The following is a 19,261-nucleotide window of genomic DNA, read 5'->3' as shown; positions in this document are numbered from 1 at the left end:
AGGATGGAAGCATACATAGTAAGATATAAAAACAACGTATTTATGCGAAAATCTTAAGAGAAAATTTATTTGCGGCAGAGCTGAACTATTTAAAACAAAATCTTTTCATGAAATTTATCAAAGTGAAAGAGTTTTGAAAATAAATTGGATTTAATTTTTAAATCCATTGGATTTCAAAATTTAAGGTATTGTAATTTTGTTTATACATTTAAAAATGATCCATTTTACGTGTTCACGTGGATGATTGCTTGCTATTTGATAAAAATGAAAGCAGTATAAAACAATTATTGTTGAAATTAAACCAAATGTTAGGTGTAGTTAATCTTGGAGAAAAAATATTTAAGTGTAAATTTTGAATAAAAAAAAAGGGGAAAGTCAATTATATAAAATGACGTTCTTCAACAGGCTAAAATTTTAATTTAAAGATTTCTATAAGAGTTTCGCAAATTTATCTTTAAAAAACAAATCTTCCGCACAACGATTCAGTTAAGGAGAAAAGGAATGGATGCGAAATTTTGCCTTCCAATCTTTAATTGGATGTTTATCATTTTTAAGTAACAGAAATCGAGCTGATATTTCATTTAGTGTAAATGCTATGTCTCAATTTTGTTATAATTAATCTTTTTATCGTTGGTATTCCAAGCTAATTTCTGTATCTTTGACTGTCCAGCATGAAGCTGAATATCATATGTAGAAAGTGCGTTTAAAATAAATTATTGCTCCAATATTTTGGAAAAATTCCATTTTGAAGCTATATAAGATCATATCATAAGATTTCCTTTCTTTCTTTCTTTCTGCTTTACAGTGGTAAATGCTTTGCTTTCTATTTATTGAAAATTTTTAATAGCTTCTAAAAGTTGGTTTCCCGATTATTTTAATTGTATTGTAGATCAAGTGACACGACGCTTCAAATCTAATGTTTGTGAAATTAATAATGAATGGAATAACAAATATTTTTAGTCATTTATGAGGTATAATTCCTTACAAATTATGTTAAAAATTAAATTTATCAGAATTAAACGGTATTTAGTATATTTCTAACATTTTATAGATTTCAATATAGCTATTCTATGGTTTCAATTTAAAGAATACCTGTTTACGGAAAACCCTTCGTCATTTGGTTTATATTCGAGAGCAACTGAAATTCGGCTCTTTGGTGATATCTTTGAATTTTAATGGTATTCATCTGAATTTTTATGTATATATGAGATATCCTTTATATCTGGCTTTGAAATTATGAAAGGAAAAAAATATGCAATAGCTTACGCATGCGCAATTAAAAATACTCATATATATTTTTAAAAAATATTATTAGTATTCATTTCAGATTTTGGTATTTGATGGAAAACTCTGCAATATGTTAATCTACTATCTATTCACGGTTCAAAAACACGATGGTCTAAATCACCAAAGATACCAGAGGCAATTTGGATTATTTAGAATTTTAAACCGATAAAAATAAGAGAATAAAGACCTATGATTAGTTAAGTAATAAATAATTAATTAATTGGAAACCAAGCATTTTAATTAACATCAAAGATTAACGCCCTCCGTTGTTGTGGATTCGGATAAAACTTTTGCCAATCATTGATAATGCGTTTTTGCAATTAAATTTAAAAAAAGAATATAGATGGTATTACAAAAGGGACGTCTTCAGTTGTAGTTTTCTTAGCTTATTGATCCATCAGCTCATTGCCCGGATTACCGGGGATAAGATCTTTATAAATAAAAATATTTTTCCTCGAATTAATAACAAATTGCATTTAACCTTGTAACTCCTCAAAACCTTCATATAGAGGAGACAATCACTTAATATTTTAACATTAAGCTCATTCTCCCCAGCTAACTAGACCGCGAAATGAATCTCCGCCAGCTCGCATTAAAGACAGAATTATAGTAATTTAATTTAAAGCGAAAAACGTAGTTTGAGATATTATTTTTTTAAATATCCACCAAGAGTCTGGAGTTATTACCAACTCTGAGCGCATTGGTGTTTATCTCTGTTCAATTGGAAAAAAGTGTTTAAAAAAAGAAATACTAAACTATTGAAAAATTATTACGAGGCATTTTCAAAATTCTTCTACTCCAATTTCTATGCCAGTATCGAAGGGTTCCCAATGACACCAAAGATTTTCCGATTGTGATTGCGATAAGTCAACTGGTGTTGCATAGAAGCTTGATGTCTGTCCACGATTACAAACAACGAGCACTATCCTGAAATGACCATTTAAATTTTAATTAAATTAATCTAATTTACTAATTGTTAGTATTCCCCCACGCGGCACCTCCAAAAGAGGATGAGATGCTTCTAGTATGGTAGTTGGATCTCGCTACTCTGGAGGGCACATAAAAAGATAGGGGATCTGACTCCTCCCATCGCTGACGAGACATATTTCCTTCAGGAAGGGTTGTACCGTGGCCGATGACGGCCCTTAGGAGTCAACCACAGTTCCAGCCAATGTTGCTGTTGCGGCGGTCCGGTTATTCAATTTTCTTTATCCGCGTGCCTTCGGGCGGGTCGGAGAGTCAGTGATATGACTTACTAATTGTTAATACTTTTTGCATACCAATTTGTTTCGAAAGAAGGATCACATAATGTATCCTAATAAATTATCGTTTACTTTTTTTCAGATAAAATTTTGAAAAACTGTTTCTTATTCACAGAAGCATTTTTTTTTTTTTTATTCGCGAGAACCATTTTAGTTTAGAAACTTTTGATTTGTTCGGTTCACACTTAAGTATAATAAACTAGTATTCCCTTTTAATCAGTTTAAAATAAAACAGCTTAATGCTATTTCAGTAAATGAACTTTTTGCTTTGTATATTTGATATATCGTAGAGCTTCCAGGCCCATCATTGATTTACTATGTAATGCTTTATTAGTGGTAATTTCTTAAATACATTATTCCTTTTGAAAATATTAAAACAAAACAATAGGTAACTATGTTCTGTTATATAGTATAGAACAATAGATATAGGTAATTATGTGGAATTAAAAATCAGTGACTTTTCACATGAAAACTCTATTTTTGCTTTCAGTGCTTTATGAATGCTGTTTTGCAATGCTTATGCCACACGCAGCCTCTAGTTGATTATTGCACAAGAGGGACATATCTGTCAGATATCAATCACAGAAGTCCTACACACGGTGATTTAGTTAAAGGTAAGTATTAATTAAGATTTGCTGAAAATTATTAGAAAATAGTGTTAATATGGGGTTTACATCAGCCTACATTCAAATACATTGTTAAAATGGAATTTTGCGCTTAAAAGACAGCCGAAATCGTAATAATCTAAAACATTAAGCTCAGAAGAAATGTCTATTTCAAAAATTTCAAAAACAGCCAATAAGTAAAACTGCATTTATTTTCATCTGTTTTTACTTTCTCGCATAACTGTAATGATTGAAAAAATTCGGATTGGAGATTTTGACGAATCTCTACGATTCAATCCTCTACGAATTTCAGAAACACATTTCACATTCACACAAGCATGATAACTCAAAAACGCTTCTAGAGAGATGGATGAAATTTGGCGTGTGTTATTTTTACCAAATTTCGTTCAAAATTCATTCTGAAATTATTAATGCGAATGGAAGTGAACACAATAACTTCGAAACGCAAAGAATTAAATCAATGAAAATTGATCAACAGTTTTATCTTCTAAATAATAGATCCTTTTCAAATATTGAACTAAATCCTTCAAGGGGGTGACCATTTGTCAGTCTATGCATTCGCATACTTGTAAACGCGATAATTCAAAAACGCAACACCTTAGATGGATGGTATATCATTTCTTTATTAAAATTGTGATTATGTGTCAATTTTTCATTTTAGTTTGTACACACAAAATAAACCCCATCCAAAATACACATTTGATTTTCTTCACTATATTACGAAGCACAAGACGCCCAGACACGTGACTAGAGAAAATAATAATCCGAGTCCTCGTGGTGCTCACAACCTTGCCTAAAGTTCATAATTTTCATGCGCGTGGGATGGATGACAACACTTTCGTATTCGGAATGAGAAAATTTCGCAAGTAATTCCTTGTTTTAGCTTTCTCAGGAAAGTAAATAGGAGAAAGAGTGAGTGTTGCTGCTTATACTGTTGGATTTTGAGTATTGTAAGGAGCCAAGGGTGCCCTGGTGGTAAGGTCTCGATTTATGGAACCGGAGGGTTTCAAGTTCGAGGCCCAATTCCACCGAAGAACCGTTGCGAAAGCGGGTCTGGTGTACGTTAAACCCGTAGAGTCAAACGTCTTCCCACTGGTGTGGTGTGGTGCGGAAGTTTGGAAGGAGTTCCAGCTCAGGTGTTACCCTCGTCATCTGACCGCGGTTCAAAATTACGAGCTCCGTCTCAAAACAGCCCTAGTGCTGTTTAAAACGGGACGTTAATATAACTAATCTAAACTTTGAGTATTGCAAAACGTCAAATTTTTGGTTTTTATTTTGCTATGTTTCCCAAATGCTTACCTTTTTAAAATGAAAAAAAAAAAAAAAAATCTGCATTGATAAGAGCTTAATTATCGAAATGTAATATTTATTATCGAATGTAAATGTAAAATGGTCGAAATGTAATATTTTTTATGTTGCAACGATACGATGATTCATGTGAGATCCTGTTGAGATAATATGACACTTTCTTCAAAGGATAGCTGAACGTAAATGTTTACAGATGATGTCACTTAATTCACGGCCTGAAATGATTTTTCAAGAGATAACTACTGATTCAATTATCTGGAAAATGTTTATATGTTAAAACCTCCCATTTTAAAAAAGTGCGTGGGGACAACAAATTAGCCGAAAATAGTTCAATGCATTAATTGTTTTTAAATTTGCCACTTAAAAGTTCTTTACGAAACCTACCATCACAAAAACTGCGAAGAAGATATTTTCTTTTACCAATGTTAAATAAATTCTGGCTGTCATGCAGAATGTTTTGTAGTTTAGCAGCAAAAAATTATTACCATTCATTTCAACTTCAATAAAAAGTTTTTAGAAAGTTGTCCAAGAGATCGTTTCGAAATCGAGCGATAACATACTGAACACAACAGCGGGCTTAATTACTTTTTAATAGGATTTCAGAATCATTTAGCATATTAGTACAGGGTGGCCATAAAATAACTTACCCGTATGGCGGCATCTGCAGCCAAAACGAATGAAGGAAATGAAACCTCAATTCGTATACAAACTGTGGAAGGCATGGAAAGATGAATTCCATAGAAAAAAAATTAATACCAAAAGTTGCCGATAGGGTAAATGTTGGAGCTGTGGGAGTACAGTTATGAATGAATTCATGAAACTCACAGAAAACAATCTTTTATTCATCAATATTAGGATCCCCTGGACGCCGTGCAATATTTTCAATATGCTGACCTTCTCTGTGTAGAACATATTGCATACGGTGTATGACGTTCTCCACTGCTGCATGTTAACTGTCAGTTCAATGTCTTATGTTCTATACATAAGACATGCAGGTTTGCTTAAGAGAAGCCACGGAATTATACAGTCTAGTGTAGAACAGTTTTAGCAGCTAAGCACACTGAGATAAGGTAGGGTCCATATTAAGCACAGTCAAGAACATATCAATAGTCGAATATCGAGAACAAGCTGCTAATAGGTCGTTTGCTCTTCCCTTTTTACAAAGAGTACATGGCTCTGCTATCACGCACGCTCTAAAAATTTTACATATCCCTCTTGATATGCAAATTTCCTCGTTCGTATGTGACAGCAGATTCAATATTTTTCGGCAACTCTTAGTACTAATTTTTTTTTTCCTATGGGATTTATCTTCCCATGCCTTTCACAGCCTGTAAGTGAAATGTGGTTTCATTCCGTTCATTCATTTTAGCAGTAGATGCCGCCAAACAGGGAAAGTTATTTTATGACCAACCTATATAATGCTTATACTGCCCAAATTGAATAAGATAAAAAACATTAGTGTAGTTCTTTTATTACACTAATCCTTCTTAAATAACTATATTTCACATATGCATTTTTTTCTAGAATTCTTATCACGGGAAACATAAGAATAAAATTAAATTATCATTACTGATATGTTTAAATTCAGTTTCTTACAGTTGTCTTTCTTTTTCTTTAGAGAAGTTTGCATGAAAATACTTATATTTTAATTATGAGATTCTTGATTTCAGATTATAATGTAATCAATATTTGTAAATTGAAAATATTTTTCTTAAAATCAGGCTCATTCTTTGATGCCTCGATACTTTTTAAAATAGTAGGTTGGGGGGAAAGAAATCCACTATTTTTACGTGAACTTCAAGACTTTATTTAGCATGTTTGGGATTACCAATTTTGATCAAATATGCACCGTTTTTTTTTTTCTATAATTTGTTGCCATTTTAAAGGTAGCTTCATAATGCCTCTCTCATAGAAGTCTTGGTTGTTATTGGCGAAAAACTCTAGTAATTGATTTTCACAATCTTTTCTTGATGGCAATTTCTTATCACTAGGGAAGTTTTGCAGTGCAAGAAAAATATGGTGATTGTTATGTGCCAGGTCCGCTATATATGGTGAATGCATTAAAACATTCCAACTAAGCCCCTAGAGTTTCTGGCGAGTCACTATAGACGTGTCTGGCCTGTCGTTGGCCTGATGGAACACAACAGCTCTACTGTTGGCAAATTCTAGCCATCTCTGGTCAATCGCTAGCTTCAAACGGTCCTGCTGTTGGCAGCAGAGATCCGAATTTAGTGTTTGCAATGGAAGCAACTCATAATAATTTATTCTTTTCCAGTCCTATCAAATACCAGCAGAACCTTCCTGGCCATTAGTCCTGGTTTTGCCACCGTTTGAGCTGTTTCACTGCGCTTTGAACACTATTATTTTCGCACATTGTTGTTGTATGTGACTCATTTCTCATCCCCAGTCATCAACCGTTTAAGAAATGAGTCGATTTCATTCCATTTGGTCAACGCTTCGCAGATGGAAATTCGATCCATCATGTCTTTTTGTGTTAATTGGCGTGGCACCCAAACATCAAGCTGCTTTTTGAATCCAGCTTTGTGCAAATGATTTAAAACTGTTTTATGGTTGATCGTTAGCTCATGAGCGAGCTACGACTGCTACCATGCCAGTTAGCTTCGATTATTTCTGCTATTTTAATGACATTTTCGACGACGGCCCTACCTAAACGGAATCTACGAAACGAAAACTGCACGTAATTGACTGTTGCAGTAACGGGAGCATAAGCACTATTCAGAATTTCAGCCACCTGGCTGGCGTTTTCGCCTTTTTTAAAGAAAAACTGTAAAATGTATCTAATTTTCTCTTTGTTGACTTCCATTTTTAACACCCTGTAACTCACGATTGAACGAACCAAACAAAAAACCCACAAAAGAACTTTTTAGTGCGAAATGTTACCTTTCAAACAAGCATAAATCTGAAATTGTTTGATCAATACTTTAAGAGATATAGATCCCTACAGCCATCTATAAAAAAAATGGATTTATTTTTCCCCAACCTAATATATAGAGAAGACGGTGGTACCATTCCTTGATCTCCATCAAGCAAAGCATTATCAATCCAATCTTTATTTGGGTGTCATTTAGATGTTAATCAATTCATGCAAGCTAAAACTTTTTATGGAATTGCCCTGTGGCAAGATTGGGCAGAATCTACGCGTTTTCATTTGAATTAAAAAAGAAAAGATCGATGTTCAGCAAAACGCGATACTTTAAAGATTCTTTTTTAACACTGCAATAAATAAGAATGTATCCGAACCGTGGTAAAGATGTACTGAAGAAGTTTCATTGCATTGAATTCTATGTTTAAGCTGTAAACTGTACTATGGGATGCTTTGTATTGTTTTCGCTTCCACAGAAGTACAATTCGCTTCAGTTGACGGACTTACTTTACTCAAGTTAAATGAAATTTTAATTAGTACTGAACTATCTCTGATTAAAGCAAAGATAAAATTGATATCGAAATTCGTTATTTGTAGAAACGAGTTTTTATATGTCTAAATCTCGTAATACATTTCACAAATTTACTTACGTATATATATTATAAAGCGCAAAACTAAAATTGTTATAAAATTCGATTTAAACAAAAGTCCTGTCTCTTTTTTAACATTTTTCGTCCAATAATTTTTAAAAATTCCGAAAAGTCTTAATTTACAGTAATAATTTTTTTAACATTTTTATTGTCAAACTTACCATTTTTTATATTTGTCATGTTGCTCTAAGCAACCAAGGGCAAGGAGGCCATAAGTCAATATATAAATATTCTTATTAAATGAACTTGAAATTAAAATGCAATTTCTTTTAGTGAGGAACACAAAATTTATCTTGTTTGATGAATTGTTGAACAAAAATTGTTGAAAAAATATCTTGTTGAACAAAAATTGTTGAAAAAATATCTTGTTGAACAAAAATTATATCTTGTTGTAAGATAATATACTATTTACAACTAAATATAGCCAATATTTAAAGTGTGATTGCACCGCAGTGGCCTGATGGTAAGGCCTCGGCTTCGGAACCGGAAGTTTTCAGGTACGACACCCGATTCCACCGAAGAACGTCGTGTAAGTGAGTCTGGTGCACATTAAATCCGTCGGGGCCAAATGCCCTCCCGATGATGTGGTGTGGAAGTTGGGAGAGGGGGACGCCAGCTCAGGCGCCGTTTTCATCATCTGATCGCGATTCAAAATTACAAGGTCAGTCCCAAAATAGCCCTAGTGTTGCTTAGAAAAAAACGGGACGTTAATATAACTAAACCTTTCATTTGCTTAAAAATGTACACCGAAAGAAGCTCTGAAACAAACGTCAAAATATAGGTACAAAACTGGGTAACTTTACTTACATTTTTATTTAAAGAAATATAATAGAAAAGAACAATGATTATGGACTTATGAAACACTGATTATACATCATTAATTAATATTTCACAATCAAATAGGATCTGTAAACCACTTCTATCAACAGCTTGTTGTATTCGTGATCCAGTTTAACACTCGAAATAAGATCATGGAGTAGGGGGTGCCAGCTCAGGTGCGTTTTCGTCATCTGACAGCGGTTTAAAATTACGAGGTCCGTCCCAAAATAGCCCTAGTGTTGCTTTAAAACGAGATGTTAATATAACTAAACCAAATATTTTTCTCTAAATAAATTTACTCTCCATTATTAATGTTTTACTCATTTCAGAATTAATATTTTTCGTTTCTTTTTGAATTTTGAAAAATTATATGAAAAACTCTTTAATTTTAATTATTTAGTTTACCTATTGTCAAAATTCTAGGGCATATTTAAATTAAATCTGCCACTCATACTTTTAAATAAGAATGTAAATTATGTAATTCATGCACAGAATTAATTTTTCAAGACATTAGACTTCAGATTTCGAATTCGAGTTTTATTAAAACTACATAATTTTATTTGTTAAAGACATTATTATGCCATTTTACTTTTATGAAGAATGCAAGAAATTAACGTTTTCTGAATCAACAGTAAAAAAAGGTAAAATTTTAAAAAATTTATTTATTATTGAAAAAAGGGAACATAATAAATTGTAAAATACAGACATTGCTTTGACACTGACTCACGTTATTTAAAGGGTTTTAACACGATTATTTTCTAATTATTTTTATTGAAAAAAAAAACATGAATACTTTTATTATATAAAATGAAAATTCCTTTTATATAGAGTCGTTCTGATTAATCAGTATGTTAAGAGAATCTGTTTAGAATTTATAATAGCAATAAATAAGTAATGAAATCACGATTGTTTAGAAATATCGATATATGACGATATATCACGATGGTGAAGTTTGGTCATCAAAATTCTCAAAGATATGTTAAAATAAATTTGGAGAAGTATCAATCACAAATTAAAATGCAAATGCTTACAGCTTCAGTGCAGATGACGACGCAGGAATGCAACATAAGAAAATTAAATATGCTTCATATATTTAGTTTTAAATACAAATTTTAAAATCTATGCTTCCTGATAAATACTTTAAAATTTTATATCATGAATTACAGAATATAACTTAAAAATAGCACAGTCAGTGAACTTTAAAAAAAAATCTTATGTAATCTTTCCTTTAAATTATTATTTCTACAAATTTTTGATACCTTTAATAAATAGTAAAATTATTATTTATTTAATCAATCAATCATTACTTTCTTTGTTAATTTGTGTACGACCCCTAAAACAAGAACATCCGACATGATTGATTCTCTTTGCGAATTCATATCCAGACATCGAAAAGTGGTTTAAGTCAGCATTTATGTAGTTTCATATCTTTGAGACTTTTCGTGATAAAATGCTGAAATTTCGCACATGACCTTATTAAAGGATGTGGCACATTTTACTCATTGGTAATTTTTTTTTGTACGGGCTCCGTATAAAAATTGAAATTTTGTATTTTTTAAAGTTTAATCCTCTGAAAACATTAATTGATTTCGTAGCAATTTGCACCTTTTTTTTAAGCAACTTTGTAATTTACAGTATACGGCTGCGATCAATATTTCAGGAATAAAAGCCGCTGTCAAGGTTTTTGAGACACTCTGCATATATATATATATATAATTACAATAATGTGTTTCTCAGATTCATTGAAATCTGAAACGTGGAGATTCGTCAAAATATCAAGTTCGAATTTATTGACTGATACAATACTTTCTCTTTGTATAAATAGCATACGAGAGGTAATAAAAATGGTAAAAAAGAGTGATAGTTGAAATTCAAAATAATAATATAATATTTTAATAACATGTAAAGAGCCACTTTTGAAATTAAAAAAAATTATATATATAAATTATTCATAATCTAAATGCTAAGTTTTCTTTTCATTTTTGACCGCTAATTTTCACATTCTTTAGAAAGATAAATGAAACATGTTATAAGTGGATTATTTTCGAATTATTCACAAGACAATCATATTTTGACCTTCCGGAACTTGTGACTAGCAATAATTTTTCTCTTTTCACTTTTTAATTCACAGTTTTGTGTAAATAATAAAATTTCATTTTAATGTTGGTCATTTCAAATTCTATAATTAATTGGGAGGAAAAATGAAGACAAAAATCGACTAAGACTGAAATGGAAAGTTGGCTGCAAATTGGAAGAAGTTCGTAATATTGAATTTAATAAATGGCGCGAGTATATAGAGTTTCAAAATAAATTGAATTTTTTTTTTTTTTTTTTTTTTTTTTTTTTAGTTTTAAATGCTACAAAAATTCAGTACCAAAGATACCTGCTATTGCGATTTTAATACTAATGAACGGGCGGAAGGTGTAAAATATAGAAAGTAATTATATACGAAAAAATATTTATACTTTTCCATATTCTTTATTCTTAAACTGACTCCTACTGAGGGGCACAGCGTAATTGAGGATGAGAAGCTTACGGTATGGTAATTGGTTCTCGCCACCCTGGTGGGTACAGAAAAAAGTGGGGGTTGGCTCCTCCCATCGAAAACGGGACGTACTTTCTAAAGGAAGGGTTGTATCGTGGCCAATGATGGCCTTTAAGATTCAACTACAGTTTCCGCTAGTGTTGCTATTGCAGCGGTCTTCGGTCATTCAGATTTTTCCGTATGCCTTCGGGCGGGTCGGAGTAGCCGATTTAAGGCTTTTCTTAAATTGAGTTTAAATTTGTTTCAAATTGTTTGGGCCTAATTCCAAAGATCCTGGACGAAAGAAAGGAATTTTAAGCCTGGATTCAAAAAATATAATTTAAACTCTATTCAACATGATTTTCGTTTTCATTTATTAGCACAAAATCGTATCTTTGTAATTCGTAATTTGTAATCGTATCTTTGTAATTTGTAATTAAGTTCTACTATTCCTTAGCAGACTTCATATCACAAACTCATTTGATAACATAGTAATTTTGCACTGATCTCTGACTTCACTTTCCTATTGTAAAATTAAAATAATCAATCGATTCAATTTCAATTTTTCTGTAATCTTCTATTCAATTTTAGAAATGAAAGAATTGGATGGAATATAAATAATTGAATTGCAGTTCATCTATTTAACCATATCCTTCTTAGTCGTCTTTTATTTTGCTATTGCTTAATTCACAAATAGGTAAATTAAGTCCGTGAGTATTGCATTTATGACGGAGGTAGAGCAGGTCTAGTTTTCCTTTCATATCTGAAGCTAGCAACTAAGTCAGTTCGAAAATCAGTGTTATATAGGGTACAGTAAAGTTACTGTCTTTGTAGAATTTGTCCGAAAAAGGATTATTTACTCACCTACAAGGTCTATTTATCATATTACCATCCAGTTTTCAAATAACAAGAAGGGTACCTCGGAACAGATGACGTTCTTTTGAATCTTGGCCACATGACAAGAACGAAACCTGAGCTGTTCCCCTTCTCCAGCGGTAGGATGCTGATGATGTCGTGCCCGCGTTACCACGAAAGGGGGTGCAGTAGCTTCTGAGGGTAAAGACCCCTAAGCACCCGAGGACAGAAGTCTGACTTCTAGCTCATATGAAGATGAAACTCACACATTCACTTGCACAACCCCTTTTTACAGGGGGGGGGGCGCATTCACACACCTCACAGATAGAACACAGATGAAGAACAACCATGCCCGAACCCGGGACGCCCAGATCACGGGGAAAATGCGCTACCCTTATGCAAGGACGCCGACAGCGGTAGGATGGTTGGATTTAATGTGCAATAGGCCCATATACATGGTGGGTCTTGGGCGTATTGGATTTAAAATCTACGATCAGGCCACCGCAAATCCAAGAGAAAAAAACTTCCTAGAGGAGTAAAATTTTTATGAAAATGCACACATTGATTTCTGAAAAATAATGTTTGAAACAGATCCAGATTTTTTCCTAAGGCTTTCGCCACTACTTTTAATTCTGGTCGATCTAGAGAATGCATATTACAGTTATCACAGGTTTCTATTCAAGGCACACTGTAAAAAGTTCTTGTTTGGGTTCAATTGTTGGAATATAATAAAAATTTCAGTATTCGTAGGCATCGGTTGTTCTTATTAACAATCACATGAAGAATTTCTCCTTAATTATATAGCCCATATATAAATATAGACCAGAACAAAGAATTCAAAAATAGACTATTAAGAAAGGGTCTCATTACGAACACGTTTAATTTTCAAATGATCAGTTTCTTTGAATTAATATATTACGGCAGCTAAAAATATACTGTAATGGTCATAAAATATTTTTTAGTGCCACTGAAAAATGCTTTTTGAATATATTGGTTTTTAAACCTATAAGCATGTTTTATTTTTACTTTCCTCACTTTTTATCCTTTTCACAAAAATCCTTCAAACGAAAACTCTCTAAAGCTATCTTGACGCTTGTTGTGATGCATATTAATTTTCTAGATTTTTTTTCTAATACAGAATTTTTGGCCTATTCCTATTTCGAAATTAATTGCCGATTTTATTGTGATATCTAAATTTTTGAAATCGGATAAGATTTCCATTATTTCGCAAAGCAAAGTAATTTTTTAATACTTTGATGGCCAATAAAAACTTGTATTTGTTACAATGATATATATTCTATTATAAGTAAGAATAAATTTTGTTTTGAGGGGGTGGGGGACAAAGCATGGCAAAACAAAATCATTGATTGCCTTCAGAATAAAAAAGTCATTCGTTGAAGTCGGAATGACTAGTTGACGCAGATGATTGTACAGGTACTGGAATCTGATTAAAATACTTACGGTGCGAATCATGAAAAAAAAAAAAAATCACAAATAAAATCTCTCCGAGTTGAAACCAATCAAACAACTAAAAAAAATAAACTTGAGTAATATGTTCAAGAATAAATATTTCAATACACAATTTAAGTATACGAAATGTAAACAATGTTGTTTTTGTTGTCATTAAATTAATATGTTATTAACAAACTCTTTTTTTTTTCTCTGAGAAATAACCTTTTTTTCATCAAGTATCCGGATTCAATTAATCTCGATAATAGGAGTTCTTTTTGGAATGCTTTTCACAAACATATATATCCTTCATGTGTATTATAAAATATTTGCCTTTAGAACATTGTAATAATTAGTCACATAACTGCAGCCAATAATTTGCTCCAAAATTCAAAAGGTGGCGAGGATCAGTAACATAGCGAAAAGTTTTCGGAAGTGAGTATAGAAAGGACGGTTTTGAGAGTACTATCCCAAGTTCTACAGCATAACTTCCATGTATCATCTGGTGAGAAGAAAAAGTAAAATGCTATGCAGAAAATTTAAAACATATAAATACAGTACACTCCCGAGTATCCGTTACACACTGACGAAACAACAAACAACGAGCAGAACGCTGCTCTTTTCCTGTCACAACTTGTATTTTGTATACGACGCATAGAGGATCGCAGCAAACGCCCGCTTCTAATGCCTTGGCAATGTTGACAATGCAACACCTTGCGTTTTTCATTTAATTACGATAAAAGAAAACTAGACCGGATAATCGCGAACCAGACACTCGGGAGTGTACTGTATGTTTTAATAGCTAAAGTTTTTCTTAAAGATCTCTTAATTTTTGTTGCGTTCTGTATTCTTGTCTCAGTTTTTTTTCTAAAAAGTAATATTCTAGTTTTAGAGCTTTGTTTCACAATTTGTTACCATAAACAAAGAAAATAAATGAATTTGATATTTATTTCGACCGAAATAACCTTTTGCTCTGCATATTCTTCAACTTATTGCAATTCATCTACAAGATGACGTATTGAGATAATGGTGAAGCACAAAATGGCACATTGAGGAACTATCACAATTTTTTATTTATTTTGAAGGGGATGTGCAGCTGCGAGTTATAGACTGATTTTGGCAAAATAAATGTTATTATTATTAAGAAGTTAAATTCTGGATAATTGATACTGCTATAAGCATAAAGAGACAAAATTTAACATTTTAAAAAATTAATGAAAAACAACCGATTTCCGACACTTTTTAAGGCTTTTAAGCACTATGTGGAGTGAAAGATAACAATAATATGTATTAATTTTTTTCTCATTTTTCTCAAAAATACGTAACTTATCTGCGGTATAACATCATGAAAAAGAAGTTTTATTATTTTTTTTTGGTCCATTCTAAGGTGCAGTTCATTAATATTCATGCATTTTCGTTATTATGATGCTTATTTTCGGTAACATTTCTTCAAATGAGAATAATCGATTCCATTTCTTTCTTTTTGCAGTATTCGCTGAATTCGTGAAAAAAATATCCGACTCGAAATCGAAAGCAGCTATAAGCCCATATCAACTTCGATCAGAAGTTCAACGATATGCTCCTCGGTTTTACGGGGATAGGTAATTTTTTTTAATTTATTGCAACAAAATGATACCTTTTCAGTAAATAAATTGGTTTAACATGCTGTAACATCTAAAAACTAAAAAAAATCGCCACGGAAGTAACAGTTCATTTCTTTCTTCTTATTGAATTTTCTAGAACATAGGTTTTATCAAAATGTATTTTAAATTCAAATGAATTAAAATCATGATTTTTTCTGTGCTCGGAAGATTTGCCCGTATGTAACATTTAGAGGATATATTTGAGCGTTTTGAATATAAAATCTATATAAACAGGGTCTAATACTAAGTTTTAATCTTTCATATTCTAAAATCTAATACTAAGTAATAATTTTTGATTACAGTCAATAAAACATAATAATACTTAATAAATTAATTTTAGACTGACATTAACTTTCGCCATTTAAATTATGAAAATAAAAATTATAAAACTTTTTGAAGCTGAATTTTAGATGCTATTTTATTTACTTTCAAAATATTCTATATTTCAAGGCTTTCACCGAATTTTTGTTCTCATTCACACGGCTATTCTTTCTGCTTTAATAGATAGAACGACATTAAATACAATAGACTGATGAAAGTATACTTTCAAGAAATGAAATTATTTATGATACTCATGATTGGCAGCAACAGAACTTCAAATGTATCTAGTTTTTGAAAGTGCATCATTATTTTTAAGAAATAACAATTTTTAATAGTGATATCGGATAAAATTTGATTTTTGGCTCAAATGAAATAAATCAACATCATTTACCTACCCCAGGTAAAATTCCAAGAATTTGATTTCAATCTTTTATTTATTTATTTGATTCTCAGTGGTTACAATTAATCTTTTAACATTGTGATTACTTCACTCTCATGCGCTTTTTAATCACTAATCTATTTTATCCCAATATTTATAAATTTATGACATGAATTTGATAATAATAGGAAATAAATTGCATACAAATTATAAGTAATAAATTATATGACTCGAATTGCATACAAATTATAAGTAATAAATTATGTTACTCGAATTGCATACAAATTATAAGGAATAAATCATGTTACTCGAATTGCATACTGAATGGCATATGAATATGGTGAAGAAATGGGACTATCATTAAAAAAAATTTCTGTTGTTCAAAAAGTTTTAATTTTTTTTAACTAAAGTATAATTATCTGAGAAAAAATAACAAATTTCATGTTGAAATTTCACCATACGAAAAGAAGCTATAAATCCAAACTGCAGTCGTGCAAGTGATTTTTAATCCTTTGCAGTAGGAAAGATAATTCGATGCATAATTATTTACTTAATAATGGATTACACCAAACAATAAATACATGCAACTGCTTTAAATTGAGTTTCCCTGAAAAAGGAATCTACATCATTTTAACATTCTTTAGGTATTGATAACAATTAAAATTTAAATAAATAAATACATAAAATGTCAAAATAAGGCACCATCTTGAATGGTGGCTGAGAGAAGATATTCGACTGCAAAGGGTTACTTACAATTCCTGAGTTAAATTCAGTGAGAATTTACATGAATTGTTTTAAACATTCTAGTCAGCAAGATGCGCAGGAATTTTTGAGATACCTTTTGCAAGGTCTACATGACGATATTAACAGAGTGAAAAGCAAGCCATCTCTCATGGGCGATTATGGAGGGTAAGTGTTAGTACGCTCTTTTACATTAAGCGCTTTTCTGCGTTTAAAAGATACGCATTCAACATGAATTGTGCATACAAAGGCAGCATATATACTCTGCTGAAGTGAGTTTTCGTTCGGATAAGAATCATAAAAGGCCTGCCTTTAAGACCCATAATTTTAGATAATTATGCGAAAGAAAATGGCTTTTACCAATAAGGAAAATGAAATGAGAAAGGCTCCTCCTGTTAAAACTTTATTTGCACCCTTGAAGTCCAACGTCTCCCCCCCCCCTCTCCCCGATGTGAGCCTCTAATGGGTTTTGTTTATATTGACTCATTCGTTATCAGTATAATGTGATGTCTAGTTATGTTGATTTCGTTTTTGTGCTCTTTGTTCCTGTGTAAATGTGCTAGCTGCTTCTGAAATAAAATGTGGAAAATCCAATCCGATTCCTTTCTGACAAGTAACAGCTTTTTGAAGGACCTATTTGCTAGTTGAAATATGAATGCGAATTTGAATTGAAGTTGAATCACCTCCATCCAAACCTGCACCGATCATCTATGGTGAAATAAATGGATTTACTATGAAATGATATATAGCTAAAAAAAAATCCTTAAAAAGTTCATCTGAATTAAAAATAATCGTCAAAAAAGTTATATTATTGATTTTACTAGATGGCTACCTGATTTTATTCGTCGTTCACGATAGCTATTATTTATTCGGAAGATTCTATATTTTGGGAATATGTTGTTATTTTGATTCATCTACGAACGATATAGTCTTTGACATGTTTATGGATTTCATGTAATTTTTATTTAGTGCCTGTTAATTATTTAATTTTATATTGAAATTTTAAAAATAAAATTTTCGTGTTTGCTTCAGGCAGATGAAATTATTTATAAAAATGTTATCGTAAGATATATCTTGATCAGTTGAAATTCAAGGAGCCCTATGAAAATTTATTCATTTCTATAAAATGTTTGTTTGTTTGTTTCTTATGACACTTGCCACCGACAAGCCCGCTGTTACGAAGACAGCGATTTAAGCCCGAGGGGGAACGTCTCTTATTTTTTTTATAGCAGCGCCAACTAGGGCCAAGAGTACGACTTTGCTACTCACGCATCACTCATTCGCTTGCACAACCCCTTTTTACAGGAGGGCACATTCACACATCTCACAGATAGAACAACCATGCCCAAACCGGGACTCGAACCTGGGACACCCAGATCACGGGGAAGACGCGCTACCCCTATGCCAGGGCGCCGGCCTATAAAATGTAAAGATATAATAGAAAACATAAATTTCTCTATCTTTGTGTCAGATTTCAATATCATCACTTCTCCTTTCTTGCGCTTTTCTCTATTAATCACATTTTCAAACATATCTTTGTATATTTAGGCGAACAAAACATACTTCCAATACGTTGTATTTTCTCTTCACTTCAATTTTTTAAGAATTATAGCCCGACGACAAAAACTGATAGTTTAAGAAAGTGGGTCGCTATAAAATCCGGATATGAACTAAGCCTCGTTCCTACTACCTGTGTCCATCTTGAGGCTGGCACATTTCCCCCTCTTTCCCATCTCTTGTGGTTTTTATGGTTTCTTTGATATATGTTCATTTTACCAACAATTTCAGGGAAGCTCCGGACCGACGTCCACAAGCGGGAGTTGTCATACAATGGGTCCTTTGGCAGATTTATGACCCTATCCGTATGGCCACAGGTTGTCGGAACACGGCTTTGTGCAATATAGTATTTTAAAGACGTTTCTCTGACATATTATAAAAGGACTGTAAGAAAGCACAAAAGTATGAAACACTTGCATTATTATATTTAAAGACTTCGAATAAATTTCTTATTTCTAGTGTTAGAAAGGATGGCATTGTGAAATAAACAGCAGAACTTCTCAACTTTCTCGCATGTTGCCGCCTAAACCCGAATAACTAGCAATCGCCGTGGCTCAGTCGGCAGAGCATCTCGTTTAAGATTGGTTGGTCCGTGGTTCGAAAAATAGCCACTGTGCTGTATCCAAAGACTGGAATTCTTTTATTTAAATTATCTATTGTTTAAGATCTGGAAGGTACTAGATATTTCTTAAATATTCAAATTGGATTGTTCTCGAACATTCTGTATGGGTATAAAAGCTGAATCTCGTCAGTGATGGGCATGTTTTCAGTCTGGTGCTGTTGTGAATTGCTTTGTTATAATAAATGTAATTGTTTTTTTCATTTGTTTTTTTAACTAACGGCTTAGTTTTTTATATCTTCGTTACAATAGTAACACAATATGGCACGTTTTACACTACAGTGAAAAAAATTGATTATGGATTTTTGGTTTCTACCAGTAGAATTCAAAATTCAAT

At 32.1% G+C, this 19,261-nt stretch overlaps 1 protein-coding gene across 2 annotated transcripts in view; it reads left to right on the top strand.

The window, feature by feature from the left end:
• LOC129958379 (ubiquitin carboxyl-terminal hydrolase 2-like) overlaps positions 1 to 19,261 on the top strand; it is a 56,162-nt gene that overhangs the window by 21,156 nt on the left and 15,745 nt on the right. For both annotated transcript variants that reach the window (XM_056070836.1, XM_056070837.1), the window contains 3 exons: positions 3,040 to 3,163; positions 15,154 to 15,265; positions 16,815 to 16,916. In XM_056070836.1, the coding sequence (XP_055926811.1) occupies positions 3,040 to 3,163; positions 15,154 to 15,265; positions 16,815 to 16,916 (338 nt within the window). The remainder of the gene's footprint in view (positions 1 to 3,039; positions 3,164 to 15,153; positions 15,266 to 16,814; positions 16,917 to 19,261) is intronic.

The sequence above is a fragment of the Argiope bruennichi genome, chromosome X1 (assembly GCF_947563725.1).
Source record: "Argiope bruennichi chromosome X1, qqArgBrue1.1, whole genome shotgun sequence".
NCBI classification, from domain to species: domain Eukaryota; kingdom Metazoa; phylum Arthropoda; class Arachnida; order Araneae; family Araneidae; genus Argiope; species Argiope bruennichi.
The sequence above is the reverse complement of the archived record's forward strand: the minus strand, read 5'-3'. Positions and strand labels throughout refer to the sequence as shown.